This window comes from Glycine soja, chromosome 6 (assembly GCF_004193775.1).
Source record: "Glycine soja cultivar W05 chromosome 6, ASM419377v2, whole genome shotgun sequence".
Lineage (NCBI taxonomy): Eukaryota > Viridiplantae > Streptophyta > Magnoliopsida > Fabales > Fabaceae > Glycine > Glycine soja.
In genome coordinates, this window is record NC_041007.1 from 9,044,810 (window position 1) to 9,061,241 (window position 16,432).

General features: G+C 33.6%; 2 protein-coding genes and 1 pseudogene across 3 annotated transcripts; 1 reads left to right on the forward strand and 2 right to left on the reverse strand.

The window, feature by feature from the left end:
* Positions 1–2,550: 2,550 nt before the first annotated feature.
* LOC114414302 lies at positions 2,551–6,320 on the forward strand (annotated as a pseudogene).
* Positions 6,321–7,261: 941 nt separating this feature from the next.
* LOC114415393 (prolyl-tRNA synthetase associated domain-containing protein 1-like) lies at positions 7,262–11,629 on the reverse strand. Of its 2 annotated transcripts, none has more exons than XM_028380054.1 (12): positions 11,483–11,629; positions 11,310–11,369; positions 11,173–11,226; positions 10,995–11,055; positions 10,828–10,904; positions 10,244–10,293; positions 9,606–9,688; positions 9,170–9,255; positions 8,916–9,075; positions 7,803–7,945; positions 7,623–7,721; positions 7,262–7,543 (listed from the first exon to the last, which is right to left on the reverse strand). In XM_028380054.1, exons 1-12 carry the CDS (start codon positions 11,519–11,521, stop codon positions 7,472–7,474), a joined length of 984 nt encoding a protein of 327 aa, XP_028235855.1. In that variant the 5' UTR covers positions 11,522–11,629; the 3' UTR covers positions 7,262–7,471. The 2 variants fall into 2 exon arrangements, with proteins under 2 accessions (XP_028235855.1, XP_028235856.1); XM_028380055.1 differs by having other exon boundaries at positions 9,185–9,255; positions 11,483–11,628.
* Positions 11,630–14,845: 3,216 nt separating this feature from the next.
* LOC114415394 (ethylene-responsive transcription factor ERF014-like) lies at positions 14,846–16,432 on the reverse strand. The gene has a single exon (XM_028380056.1). The coding sequence runs from the start codon at positions 16,175–16,177 to the stop codon at positions 15,482–15,484; it is 696 nt and encodes a 231-aa protein (XP_028235857.1). The 5' UTR covers positions 16,178–16,432; the 3' UTR covers positions 14,846–15,481.

Below are 16,432 nucleotides of genomic sequence, written 5' to 3' on the forward strand. Positions count from 1 at the left end.
TCGTTGCGTAAAATAAAGATGCATTTGATGAGCATCTTGAAGTCTATTTTTGAGCACTCTGAATTATTGAAGCTGCGTGTGTGAAGGATTCTCTTGCCCTTGCCATGTGTTGTTAATTTCTCGCGTTCTTTCTCTAATTCCTCTTCCATCTCACTTGCTTTACTTTTTTTGTTAATTTAATTTGTTTCTCTTCCTAAACAGGAGAAAGATTGAAGGGTAGCTTTGAAAGTCACCGAAAGCTGGTTTTAAGAAAGCAGTAAGTAAAAGCCGAATATATGCATCAAGCCATTGTGAAACTACACAAAGTTAGTCTTTCTTTTGCATTAGCGTATTCCACTGTTTATGATGATAAATAAAGAAAAAAACTATCGTAATTTACGTGGCTTAAGAAATGTTATTTGATGGACTCATGACATGTTTCTTTTTATATACCCTTTTTAAGGAAATTATAGTGACCCCTTTAATTATATACTTTTAGAGCTTGAATTATTTTGACAAACAATTATTCTGATCAAAATGTATATTGGATATCCTACAATAATTCTCAATTTTAATTAATCATGCATTTTTTAATCTGATATATATATATATATATATATATATATATATATATATATATATATATATATATATATGAGTAGGAAAACAGGTAGCTAGTCTTATAGTTTGAATGATTGAATTCCAATACTCCAAAACGGAAGTGATATTGTCTTTAATTAGATATACCTGCCTAAAACAGATAAATGGGACAACTTCAATCCAACTCAAATTCCACAAGTGACGACGAAGGTGTAGCTAGCTTAACTAATGTTAATAAAATGTTAGATAATTTATCTCTAGCCCTAAAATACCCATTAATTAAGTTGAAACCGGGAAGCTGTCTTCTTAATTTGACCTGCCAGCTAGTGCAAAGGTAGATTTTAATATAAGGAACTAAAAAAAGTGTTGCGTACATAGTGACGTTTGAACCTTTGAAAGAAAGGAACAAAGCCTTGTCCTTATATAGTTCAAAGTTGCTGAGCGGGATGACAAAAATAACATGTAAACTCAAAATCTTAAAGCCGTGATGCTGCGAACCTTTCGCTGTATATATTTTCTCCTACATAATTTTTTTTAGTCCTATCTTAGTTACAGTGACGAATCATAGTCATCAACGTGGAAAGATTATGAACCAGCCACTTGTGTGCTGTGAGTGCGCAAGTCAATTCACCTAATCCAGTTGTCTTTCTTGACTTTCTTATAGGCACATAAGAAATTTTCTCTATTTTCGTAAACAATTTTTTAAAACTACTCCTACAGAAAAATATATAGTATAGCTTTGTATCATTTAAATGGAGTACACAACTATACTTTAGGATTTGTTCTTAGGGTTATAATTGAGAAACCCTATTTTTAATAGAAAAATGTTAACCGTACACCTATTATTGTCTTTTATGAGTAGAAAGATGAAAAAAGAGAGTAAAAGGAAATCATAGATATATTGATGAAAAAATGAAGAGATATATAAAAAGAAAAATAGGAGAAAAAACATATATATATATATATATATATATATATATATATATATATAGTAATAACAACCCTATTTAATTATCACATAACAGAAAACTTAACTTACCCCAAAAGTCAAGAGGACCTAAAAATCTCCTGAATTCTAAATCTTGTCATAGACTCATCACTCATAGGTTAGTAGATATGACTATCGCGAATAAATTACCAATAACATTTTAAAAACCTAGCTTACTAATTTTAATTACCATAAATATGTCTTTCATCTTTTCTACATCATGTCATTGTTACCCCGGCCGCCTCATTTACACTTTTGCAAATTACGGAAAAACAAATTCTACATTCTCCTCTTTTTATTTTATTTAGTTTCAGGGTTGAAAACTATATTAGGATAATGCCAGGAATTGATTTATTTTCCATGCTTGTAATGATGCATAATAAATCATAAAATTTGTATTAAGTTTAAAAACTAAATCATTTTAATTGATAAGATATTTGTTTTTTCAACTAGATCTTGGTTTAGAGAATTTAATTCAAAAACATTAAAATATAAAGTGTAATTTATCTTATTTAGATTAATCTATGCGGGTTATATGAGTGTACATCATACCCAAACAACCTCCATCGAATCTCCTTTGGCCTGGTTGTCCCGAGATTCCTGGGAGCGTATCACAATTGTTTGTGCTATGAGCCGGCGGCTTCTTTAGTTTATGATCGTTCTTTGGCTGCGTGGCATTATCATTCTTCCCATATTTCAAATCAGTTGATGATTCACCTACATAAACATCATTAATTTTAGCTCTACCCAGATAAAAATCAACAGCATTTATTTCTACCGGTGGTACAAGTAAAGTAAATTTTGCTAAAATATGTTTCAATAGAGTTAAATAAAAAATGAAACTCCTATTTGATGTTCTTGGAATTTGGACTGTGGCTTGAATTGAAAAGAATATCAGCCATCAACATTGATGTCATAGTTTCATGTGTATCTTGATCATACGTTCATTTAAGAAATTTGTCTTTAGGCCAAAATATGCAGACATGGTCGGTGAGTTCGAAAGGTATTTCCTTTCCTTGAAAGAGAAGGTAATTGAGTGCTGCCACGACCGCTCAATTCAACAATGATGCTTTAGGCAGCGCTAAATTTGAAAATATTCCAAAGAAGAACATTTTCTAAGGAAACGTCACCAACACGTACATATTTCTCAAATAACTCACATATAACATTATTTTTTAATTAATTTCTTTTCTTTTCCTCGTCTTTTCATAATCAAAGTCAATGACCAACACGTTTTATAGCAACGGACAACTCTTCTTCGACTTATGTCGAAAAACAAAATAGTAAAAAAAAATTCCAAGTATTTTTAATGTGAGTTTAATGCCTGTAAAACAATTTTATAATATTATTAAATCACAATTCACCATTTAAATTTTTTTTAAGATACATGATGAATTGAAATGAGATGATTATACAAAATATTATATGATGTCAGTCCACAGTCATGTTTCTATTTTAATATATACTATATATAAATATCATTTATAACTTAAATTTTTTATTTTTAAAGTATATCTAATTGATACTATATATATATATATATATATATATATATATATATTAAAAACAAGTATATTAACATATGCAGCTGTTATGATACTCTCAATTTTTTTTTTAAAAGTATATTAACAACTTATAATTTGATTGTGTTAAAATACTCAAAAAGCGTGTTAAAATATAGATTAGAGCATACTAAGAAACTAACTCTCTCAACCCCACCCAAACACTATTATTTTTAAAGGAATTATATTAATTTTTTTATAACAAACATATGCAATAATTCATATAAATAAGAAACAACGAGTGATTTGTCAAAAGAAAAAAAAGGAGAAACAACGAGTGATGAAAAAGAAATGATACATAAGTTGTTATATAATCTCATTAAATAAATAATATCTTTTATTTGTATTAACTGTTGTGTTATTGTATTTCCCCAATCATATATTCTACGAATGTGAGAGGGCAGCATACAAATACAAACTAACGTACAAATAAAGAAATTGTTGACCAGAATATTTTAACTGTGCAAGCTTTTGTTGATTTACCATTTAAAAAAAAACCATCAATATTTGTTGGAGAACTACATCATTAGTTACATCCCACCAAGAAACTCCTATGTTGAATGCAGAGGTTATATAATTAAGCTTAGAGGGGTTAAATCTAATTGTTGGAGAATTAAAAAGTTTCACAGGACAAATAAAGACAAATTAAAGTCTGTATAAACATAGAAGAATTAAGTTATCAGTAAAAAAATAAGAATTAAGTCTAGTAAGTTTAATTATTTTGGAAGATACACCTATGTTTGATACGGATTTAGTCCATATCGAAGCCAAGGATGTAGGACTTTAGTTCTCCAAACCATGAAGTTGCCCTTAAATCAGTAAGAACAATTTTTCCATACAATTTATACCGTTAACTAATTATTCCTAAAAATACTAATTAGAAATTATCATATATATATATATATATATATATATATAAGCTATTACAAAAAAAATAACAATTTATTATACACGACGATTTATAATGTGTAAAAAATCTTAAATTGATAATGTATCTAAATTAAATTAAATTTAACCAATAAATACATTTTTTTCACCTTAAAAAATGTGGTCAAACGTAATCGTTACAAGATATGTTGGTCTCTCTGGTTGTTGTATGTAGAAATTTGATCATAAATACTCGGACGTTCCAACTTGAATTATGCGCACTGACCTTTTTCACTTGCATCATGTGCGAGCAAAAGATACATCGATGACAATCATTTTGGTGTCTCAGATTATCATAATTGTGTTCCCAAATGTGGGTTGAAAAACTCTATATGAATATAACAGCACATAGTATCAACATGGAGCGAGAGTCCATTTCAAAAAGGTTTTCATCACTTTATTTCTTTTGTCCTCTCCTCGTACGAGTTCAGTTGGCCCTGTAAATAAACGAACCCTTGGCCCAGTTGAATCCTAGCAAAGTTTGCTTAATAAACAAGGAACAATAAGGAAATGAGATGACACAACAATATCATATCAATAATGGTGCATTTCACTAATCACTTGCTTCAATTGTAATTTCTTTCGTAAAATCGTCGTTTCCTTTTTCTTTGAGATTGACAAGTAGCAACCTTCTTTTCTTTAACCTTGGTAAAATGTGGCTTGCAATTGATCAAGACTCAAGAGGGAGAAAAATAGTTAACGATCAAGAAGAACAAATGGGAATGAAAGAATTAAAATCCATAATGTCTTGAAGCGGAAGACTTTAGCTGGAAACAACACAGTTAAATCGGGCATTCTCATTGTAGTTGCTTTTCCAGCAATTTTAATTTTGGGCTATATTAATAATAATTAATACCCAAGAGATTATAGATAATTCAGAGTTTGTCAGTCACACAATATATGTAGTCCCAAGTTCCAGTCCTAGCTTGTAGAACATGGAAAGGCCTTCCTCCTAGAACCATCAATTTTGTAGCATGCATGATAGCATGTTCTTTTGGTTGGCTGAACAACTACACAACGTTAACTTTCCCTGTTCGCTGGCTTCATGAATGAAAGGGAACAAGAATGTGCAGCTGATGATTAATACTACTAGGAGCTTCTCTGAGTGGTCTTGCTTAACACACAATTATCACTCATTTCTTTAAATTTGGGTAAAATGTGTTTAATGTCTCTCAATTTTTTATATATTAAAATTGGTTTTAATTTCTATATTTTGAAAATGATTATTTTATTCTTATATGTTTTATCAGTCAATTATGATAATAATTTAAATGTTCATTAACACTGATGCTTTTCCTACACAGTGCAAAGCCTCAAAGCCTAAAAAGAATCACTTCATGCAAACCCATAAGTCATCCTTCCCTCTTCTCTCCTATATAAGATTCACCCTTCATTAATTCCAAACCCATAATCAACTTTAACAATGTCATTGAGTCCTTCCAGTGCAACCGCACCGTCCGCGCCGCACCCGATTACAACAACCCCACCCAAATCACGTGCCCGCGCTGTTTCGGCCAATTCATCTGCGAATTCAACATGCCGCGTCCAAGACTCGTTGTGGACTTCACCACACCAGATCCCTCCCCAGAAGCGCGTTTGCTCGAAGCACTTTCCCTCATGATGGACCCACCCATCCGCCGCTTCCCGGGTCTAATCCAACCCCAACCCGAAGAGGTCCCCGTGCACCACCACCGCCGCCTCTCCCGTCGCCGCCAGCCCGAACCCCAACACCGCCCCCGTACCTGGATCGCTTTCCAGCCCATGGACCTATCCATCAACCCTTCGAGCCCATTAACATCCCAAACCGACACGGCCCAAGCCCAATCCCGCGCGGATTCGACGCGCGAGATTATTTCTTCGGGCCAGGGCTCAACGAACTCATCGAACAAATAACGGAAAACGACCGGCAGTGTCCGGCGCCGGGGCCGGAGAGGGCGATCGAGATGATTCCGACGGTGAAAATTTGTCAGGAGGAACTCGAAGTGGGTGGAGAAGCGAGGGAGCTTCAATGCAAGCACATATATCACTCCGATTGCATTGTTCCGTGGCAGCCCTCTTGTCGCAGTTGAATATATTTGCTCATACACTTTGCATTCATTAATTTTCAGCAGCTAATCGGAGGCAGCCCTCTTGTTGCATTCTTTAAGCTCTCAAATGATTTACATCTGAGGCTCTATCGTAACTTTTATGTAAAGGCAGTAGATCAAGATGACACGATCACGAGTAAGTTAATTTGAAGCCTCTGTCGTTTGTTATGATGTCTTTCCAACTTTGGTTACATTATTTTTAAAATAAACAAATGATAAATTAACTTTTTATTCCCATAACATTAATATTCCTCATTCAATTTTAGTCTTTTGAAAAATTTCTTGTCGTTTAGTCCCTGATAATTTGCCGGTTTTAGTTCTTAAAAATGACAAGAATTTTTTCAAAAGACTAAACCACAAGAATTTCATATAAACTAAAATAGCAATATCAAGGACTAAAGCCAAAAAAAAATTAATCAACAAAAACATTTTTTTAGATTAAAATTAAAAAAGATGTTTATTACAGAGATTAAACGGTTAATTAAACCATAAATAAACTACACAGGCCTAATCAAAGGCCTTCTGAATAAAGTTTCAACGGCTGAATTGCGTTTTGAAGGGCTGACATGGGTTGCCATTCAAAAATTAAGTAGCATGGCCTTCAAGTTTCAGTCACGTTAAAATTTGAATTCATCACCCTACGAAGTTCTACAGCCACTTGTCGCCCTACTCATACCCTTCTATTTCATTCTAAAGATGTTGCATTTAGTTGATTATTTGACATAAATAACACGTGTGTAATTTAGTAAGGGTGAGGATACGTGTTACCACAAAACGATCCCATGTCAAATGGCCATATTTGTTGGTTACCATGTTATATCAATGGGTACGCTGTAAATATTAATTTGTTATTTACAACAATTACCACATGTTATCACAATACAGGCACACTTACTCTCTTTTTTTTCCAGGACAAGCACACTTGTTATTTGTAAATCATATATATTAATAATTACTGTGTAAGTCAAATGTTTCAAGTTTACATTTTTTTCTTTTTACACAATAATTATTAATATATATGATTTACTAAAAATGTAACTAAGTAAAAAGTTCATTATTTTATTTTAAAAAAACTAAATCATTACTATTATTTTTAGAATCTTCAAAGTAGTTTACCCTTGTTTTCAAATGACCGACTTAATGTTGACTTTTTTTCATTGATCAAATCGTTTCAAATCATCTATTCTATAACAAACATTTCCCAGAATATATATGAATGCTCAAACAATGCATGGTGTGTTATCACAAACTAAACATTGAACAACTAGAGTTAAAATTTTGGTTCCTCTTTTACTTTCCTGGCAGCAAATCGTAAATCATCCTGTGCTTCACATGAGCGGGGGCCTGTAATGAGTACCAGCATGGAACCCTTCCGTATATGCTGTGTTCTTAAATATCATCTGAAATGAAGAAAATTTGGTGATCGGAGACATAATTGCATATCAGAAGAAAACATTGCTAGCATCTTCATATACTTACAGCAAGGCTCTTGAACTCTGCATTGAGGTTTTTCTGTAATTTGTCAGATAACACAGTACCGAGCTGCTCCCCGTGTAACTTTATATTTTCGTCCTTGACCTGTATGACCAAGATTCTTCACCCTGATGCAGAGGTATAGCATAAGTTGGAATTGAAGGAAAGTATACATTTTTGTTTTACCTCTGAAAGCAATAATTGTGATGTTTTTTGCAATATCTCTTCAACGAATTGCCCAGCATCTGCAAAGGAGCCTGATGAATTAACATTTTTTGCTGGTGTCCCCTTTGTATTTTTCCCACCAGAGGATGGCTTGACAACTTTAGCTGCATCAGAAATTTTTTTACTTCCTTAATAATTTAGTCACTGGGATAATTCAGCCACAAACAAGCTTTTTCTGCTACCCTTACGAAATTGATTTAAATAATGTGCTGAACTTTTCTGGGCCATAGTGAGGTCAAATTTGAAAAATATAAGCCTGAACGACTAAATGCTAAACATTGTAGTCAGTAGTCACTAATGCAACAGCAGATTGCAAACAGTAGCTTCACCCAAAGTAAAGGTATACAAAAGAAAACACCATTTACGACACTAGATAAATTTGCAAATTGTCTCAAAAGGATCATAAGGTCAATCGTAGGTCCTCTGAAAACTTCAAATGGTACAAAATTCAATTTTAATGCATTCACCGTGTATTGACGTTTTTAAGGATGAGGAAATAAATGTTAACAGAGAAACAAAAATGTATATATATATATAAGGGTTAGAAATTAATCCACATTCCACAAACATGAGAAAGAGGAAAAACAAAATAAAATAGAAGACTATGTCACTCTACAAGTGTAATCATTTCATTTCTTTGAGACCCAAAAAAAAAAGATTGCTTATAGAATGAATTATACATTGCTGAAATGCCTAATGTAACAATTTTGGACGACTACACAACCTTATGCTAATCTTCAAAGGATGTAGAAGATTTTGACTGATTCTTATCAAATCCCGTTAAGTGGCATCATCAAATCTGGCTCTCCTCTAGCTTTCTGGGGTCAAATTAAGATAACTTAAACTACCCAAGATTGCTTGCATTTCAGATACATGCATGGAAAAAGCAGATAGAGACGATTATGCAAAGGAACAAAAAAACTCAAGGTGCAGGTGCGCAATACTCTCTGAGAGAGTCTGAGTACTATTCAAATCATATAAATGAAGACGACCAAAACAAATAGTAGCTGTTCTTTCAATGCAAATAATAGATAAATGAACAAATTGAATAGTGAAGTTAATAAATTTTTTTACCTGAAACTGTATTGGCTCCATTATCCACAGAAACATGGTTTGCATCCTTAGGAACCTGTGAAGAAGATTGTTTTTGGGGTTGATCGGGTAAAACTATGGAACCAGATGGAACTAGTGCAGCTAGATCAGGGGGTTGATCTTTCCCCACTGTAGGATTGGTCTGCAAGGAGATAAGGCAGACATACGATGATCATCAATGAATAAATAATAGGTGAATTTGTTATTTTATTTATTAAGAAAAAAAAAAGAGGTACCTTAAATTTACTAACCTCCAAATCAACGTATGATGGATTTCTTCCAATTGATTTAAGAAACTTGTCAAGATCACATGCATTTAGAGCTGCAATTGTAAAGGATAAGACTCTAATTAACTGGGTTTTCAGTGCATCAAAGCATAATGGATCTGACATGAACCTAAAATGCCTTAATCAACGTAGATGAGCCAAAAGATATCATTTGGATACAAAATACCATGAATATTTAATTTCCAAAATTGTCAAATAGTAAGCATGAAAGGAAGTCCTGTTTAGACTTCAGATATCAATTGGTGGACCCATGGTGTTGAACAAATACAAGCAAAAGAATTCCCTAATGTGGAGGAATGCATCTATATAATATTATCAACTTTAAAAGAGTTGTAAAAAAGGTGCAAGCAGTTCTTTTTTCCTTCACAAGAGTCTATTCGCTTACATATAGACATGTCATTCGACAGTGGATGGAAGAAGCAGTGCTTCTGAGACTTGAACCCTTGATCCAATAGCAGTGAAACATCTCTTCAGAAAGGAAATTATGCAAAATCGAATAAAAATAAATTAGTTCCTTGGAAATAGATTAGCTGAGTGGATCAGAACAATGTTTAAAAATAGTCTAACAAGCAAAAACATAAACAGCTACAACTTAGAAGATCCTTCAAGGCTTCAACAAGCTAGTGCACTAACAAATCAAGTGTGGCTAAGATTTAGACATTATTAATAATTCAACAGATTTAGTTCATCATTCAAGAGAAGATCATTTTAAATTTGATGGCAGGAAAGAAGCACCAACTAAATCCAAAACTATTAGGATTTCCATAAATAAATGGAGAAACTTTATAAGAAAACTTGAAGAAAGATAGAAGAATATGATTTAAGACTAAAATGAGAAAGCTACAACTACAAGGATGGATTTAAAGCGAAACATCTTAATAGTGAAAGAGGGAGGGAAATGCCTTCAGTAAATAGCTCCAAAGAACGGTATTGAAATCAAATTGGGTATGTGACCAAACATTTCCATGAGAGAAAAATTAGATATCGCATAACCAAGCAAACAGAATAAGAACATAAGCATACCGTGCTGATTCATTCACAAGTGCAAATGGAGTGACACAACCCAAGGGTACCTGGTGAGATAAAGAAAAACAAGAGCACGAGGTAAGACAACAATTTCAGCCATGTAATTCACACAATGTTGATTCTCTTCTTAAATTTTGTAATTATTAACTTCTCGCTTAGCATAAATATATGTAATCATTGTCATTATATAATTGAAACTTATAGTAACGACAATATCAATTGATAGCACTAATGCATATACTGACCAGAGTGAGATTAATTGGATTTACCAATTTCTGCCACCAACTCAATCAGTGATTAGTGAATGCCTCAATAAGAATTGTTTTTCTTATACACTATATAATGCATAGCAATAACAAGGTAACCGGCCTAATTTAACAATTGACATGCTGAAAAGAAAACACCATAAATATCTTTAATTCAAAGACTGTTAAGAAGCCAAGACAAATGTCAGAGCACGAGCCTTTAAGATTTTTGGTCACTTAAATGGGCACAGCTTCTTCTTATACAAGGTAAGAGTGAAAGAGAGAAATGAAGGTTCCAACAACAAAATGATTCATAGAAAAAAGGCATAGACTGACCTGAAGTACTTCACCTAAAGCCTCCTCAGGTGCCATTCTGAGACCACCTTTTCCCAAACCAAGCCGCTGAGATAACACTGCTCAGCTTTGAAGCAACAAATAAATCCTATTAATATCCATTAAAGTAAGGGGATACAAGCTCCTAAGGTTTACAAAATCATGCATACCTTTGAGATCTACTTTGGTACCAGCTAAAGCAGAAACAATATACAACCTGCTTTTCTTGTCCTGTTTGAATTAAACAAGTGTAGTAATCGGTACAAAATACGCATAACAATTTAAAAACAAACTAGCAACAGAAAATACATAGATTTTTTTTAAGTATCCTCTTAAATTATAAGATACCTTGAGAAACAAATTCTTGCTGAGGCCACCCCCCAAATGTCCAACATATTGAGCCTGAAGGTAAAATCAAATAAATGGATATTGAATCAGAAATAATAATGAAATAAAAAGAACAAGATAAGGCTTATGAATTATACCTGAGCGTCGACGGTCAAAACAACAGGATGCTCATACTGGGAAAATGGAACCTGAAGCTCCTGTGAATTAAAAAAGAGAAATATCACAATAATTAGCTTAGTCTCGTTTGCGTTAGAGGCATTGTGTGATTGGGAATAGATAACAAGAGTGATGAAATAGGAAAAGAGCGAACCTTTAACCGCGCAAGAAGCTGTTCCTTTGAGAAACCCATCAGCGGCGGGAGTGGAAACGATTGCAATCGCGGCGGAGCAGAACAAGTGCGGTGCTGCCTTCGAAACGAAACCCGAAAACAGTGTGTATTATGGGTCTGGTTTTTATATCAGCGACTCAATGACCCCCGTCCACATTAGGGAGTTACTTCCTGTACCCCCTTTTTTGGGAAATGGATTTGTGACTGCATGAAATCTCCACCATTAAAAATAAAATATACAAATTAAATAATTAATTTTTTAAAAAATATAAGTGAAAGATTTTGAATCTTTAAATTGTGACTGGCAAGACCCTGTAGTTGCTTTTCGAGACTGTAGGCAGTCATGGTCCCTATTTTTGCTTCTTGCATCCCATAGGAAACCAAAAAGATCCAAACAGACCAAAATGTCTTCACCCTCACCAGGCACCCCTTTCGAAAAAGTATTTTTGAAAAATAAAACGCATTCTAGAAATGCTTTTTCTGGAAGGAGATTTTTTTATCTTATGGATTTAGCTATCTGAAACTATATGCAAATTGAAAAGAAAATACTCATTTCACCGAAAATATATGTGGCTTCTGTACCCCAAGAGTTCTTCAACGAAGAAGAAAGGAGAAATAACATAGGAAGGAAGTTACAATAAGGGAAGGAAAATTTGGGGATATTCAAAATTTAGGAAGTGCAGTTAGCAAACAAGGAGTACACGAAGCAAAAGCCTCAATATTATCTGCTACCTCCAAACTGTACTCTGATTTAGCCAGACCCACAAATCTCAAGGCCCTTTTAAGAAGCTCTGCCCAATACTATAATTTCTTTTTAATTCATATTAGATTATTTGTTAAGTTCTACACTATCTACGCATATATTAATTCATCATGAATCAGTTCAGTTTGGAATAAAACTTTTGCTAAGTTTTAACGAGTTTTATAACCTTAATGTAAAATATTTTTATACTTGCAACAAATTGAAAATTACTGTTAATATATTTTTAAATAATTGTTATAAAAATTAATAAACTTTTTTTGTATTTGGTTTTATTACTTATGTTAGATATTGAATCAGTCTATCTCTATGATTATTCCTGTAAATTTATTAATTGATAGCACAATGATATGCGATAAAGAACAAAAATTATTTGACAAACAGGACTAATTTTTTAGGTTACATAAAAGAACAATATAATAATCGTCCTAATCCTGTTGAATTTTCTTTAGTATGATAAAAAATGATATTAGATACTCAAACTTCATCACCAAGTACATGGATTTATTGAAGTAGAGTTGTTATGAGTTGAAATTTTAAATATAACTGCCGTCCATAAAAAATACCCCATATTTCACATTTAAGTCATGTCATAGAAGGGAGGAGGTGAAGTTTTTGAAAAACCGACAAACTATAATTACTTGCGTTACGTATAGTGTAGAGACAAAAAGGAAAATTTAATAAACAAAAATAAAAAAAAAGTTAGAGTAAGTAATTTATGTATCTATGTTGTCATTTAATTAAAACTTATTATGATAAGTTTTATGATAAACAAAATTCATATTTATTATGTTTTTTAAAGTATTTGTCGATGTAAATTTTACACTGAAGGAATAAAAATTAAACTCAAAAATCAATTATTATTGTAATTCTTATTCTTGTAAAGATAAAAATGGTAGAGGGAAACCATAGCGTAGCACACAATTTTTTTGAAAAAATATTCTTCTTCCCGAGTGCCAACTAGCCCTGAGGGCTCATAGAATTCCAAATGCCCATAGTCAACACTCAACAGACAATAGTTTCAAACCTTCACTCGCACGTTTTAGACCAAATAGTTGCCTTTTAGTTAAATACTGTGGGCTGGACAGTGGACGAAGAAAAGAAGTACTGTCGTTGTTGAGAGAGCTTCACGGTTAAAAACCACTTCCTTATATGCAAGATAATTTGCATCTAAAGTTGCATTAGTTTGAGTTGTTCTAAAAGGCGCCATGTGAAACAAAATCAAATAATAAAAAGTTTCCTTGATTGAAATCTACACGGATTCTTGATTAATCAGCAATTCACTAAAATTATGTCTTAATAAGGCCAACCATAGATCATTTAAATCATGCTTAATGTTGGATCTCGACCTTCCTACCCCCTGCCTTTTCTTTATGGGGAGCAAATTATTCTTTCTCACAATCATTATATGAGAAGCGAGTGATCCCACATGAAATACCTAACCATTGTTTATACTTCAATCACTATACATAATGTCACTGAAACATGTCATAGCTAAAATTAGTAATGACAAGCCTAACAATTATGGCCTTGTCGAATTCTATAGTACCTGTTAGTGTTACTTCTACGAGAACAAAATGGTTTACTTACAAGTAAACTATTAACATAACATAATTTCAAAGGAACTAAGTGGTAAAAGAAAAAAAAAAATTACAACAAATTTGATTGGGTCGCTTGTTAATATCAAACAAAACACCAATAGTTTACAAAATATATTATAACCTTGTTTGATTGACACATTGAGCTCACATGCTGATGACCAAAAGGACACTCACGTGCTGTGTCTCAAAACGCAACATTTAAATTGTCATTTAGTTATATCATTTTCATGTGCATAAAATTGAGAATAAGCTAAATTAAATCGATGCCTTAGGGACATAATGCTATGTAGGCCCAAGAACATGTACATGGAGAAAAACAAAGGTGTCAAAGGAAAGGGAAGATCCCCTATATATCCTTCCCCTTCCTACGTATATGTGAACAAGTAATACCAAAAACAAAAGCTTAATTTCTTCCATTGTGAGAAAAAGCATACATAGCCCGTGGAAGTCACTTTGTGGCCATGTTGAGCATTGAGACTTGTTTAATTAGATGCAATGTAAAAAGAACAAGAGAGAATGGCATCCCATGCCTTCGCCCATTTCACAATAGGACAGGTCATGTTTGCTGAATCGGCTCAGACACATGATGAGGTTCAAAAGTTGGCAAAAAAAAGTGTCAAAGTTTGTCTAGCCTTCTTATTGTGTAAAGAATACGATCTTGCATATAATATTCCTAACACGTTACACTAGCATGAAATGCAAAAGAAAGAATTGCTTGCATCACATGACTATAAATTTTCTTTTTCGTTAGATATCATATGCTACAAAAGGCAAACAAAGTTGGCCCAATTAAAGAACAATTTTTTTTTAAGTAATCATCATACAATCAAATCATCTTTCATGTTCAATTACATTATTATTAATTTTTTTTTGCCTCTACCAACTCAATTAATTAAAAGCATTACCAAAATCTAACCCAAAACTGAGGGAGGGAAAGGGTTTCAGCTCCGGGGCAGTACAAAACCGATCACTATGCACTATGCATAAAATGAAAATTAACCAGGATTTATTTCCATCTAAAAGAAGAATAGAATAGGGTATAAAATACCAAACTTAAACATCAAAACAAGGGAACACTCTTTGTTCTTTGGGCACGCGGGAGAGCAGACAAGGCTTAGAAAAGATGCAATTTTTCCAATGGTTTCATGTTACCACGCTCTGTACATGGTTCCCTATTCTCACTGAATTGGAAATAAGCATCTCTGATACCTTCCCATGCAACAAAGGCCTTCCAAAGATACTCACAATAGCAAGTCTCCTCCCATAGTTACATTCCAAAAACAGTGAAACGAATTGCTTATACCTAAGGATTTTGGTGACCACATTTTTTTTTCTCCCTTATATTCTGTGACACATGGGAAACCATTCATGACATTGACATACCAAGATTTGTATCGATGATACATAATTTCAAACTCTTAGAAATTCACATGAGAGGCCGAAAATTGTCTTATCTCTATATGAATTTCATCTAAAATGCACCATTTATGTAGCATAGGGTATACAAATTTTAATTTGGTCACAGTCAGTAACATCTTCAAGCTATACCACTGAAGACAAACGAATTGAATTTTTGAGAAAAGAAGAAATATTGTAGGTGGCTTGAATTGATTTTTTTTCTCAGCAGAAGCTCCACAAACGAATGTCACTTTCTTCGTATAGATCATCAAGCAGATGGGAAGAATCGACATGGAAGAAATCACCACTTAGCATCTGATCAGCATACTTGGGGGATTGAAGACCATCACCAAAGGTGTACCAAGGCTCCATCACATTCACAGCCATTGATTGATTTGCTTGACCACAACTAGTGTAGGCTTGGAAAGACGATATCAGCAAGGCGTCGTCATCGATTTGATCCGAGGGAGAAGAAACCAATGAGGGGGATGAGGCCAATGATGATGATGATGGGGTCGAAGCCGGAGGTGGGGAAGGGGGAGTGGTGGCATTGTCGATGAAACTATTTGCGGCGGCCGCAGCAACTCTTTGGATTGATTTGGGGGACATGACAGCATCTCCAGGAATGTATTGTTGTGAAGAGCTTAAAGGGAAATTGAGATTTGCTGAGGAGCCTTTAAGGCATAGAAGTGCAGCATCATAGGCTCTAGCTGCAGCTTCTGGGGTTGAATAAGAGCCTAACCATATTCTTGTTTTCTGATTTGGTGCTCTAATCTCAGAAACCCATGATCCCCAGCTCCTCATTCTCACTCCCTTGTACTTCTTCTTCTTGCAATCTGATGTTGATGATGAGGGTGAAGATAACCGCATTGCCTTTGATGATGGTTCGGTTTTGATCTTGTGTTCTGACTTAACCATGGTAGATGGCTGCAGGTGCAAGTGCAAAGATCCTTCTTCAGTGAATACAAAATGTTTGAAGAGTACTTTCTTTGAGGTAGAAATTAGGATTTAAGGGGTATCTTCTCTCTAGCTCTTTTTGTTGAGTAGTAGTTTTTTTTTTTTTGGTTCTCTCTCTCTACTTTGTTGATGTTCTGAAAGTGGGGAAAAGAATCAAATCAGAAGTGAATATGGGGGAAGAAGAGAGATCCACTATTTATAGAGAGAGCCATACAG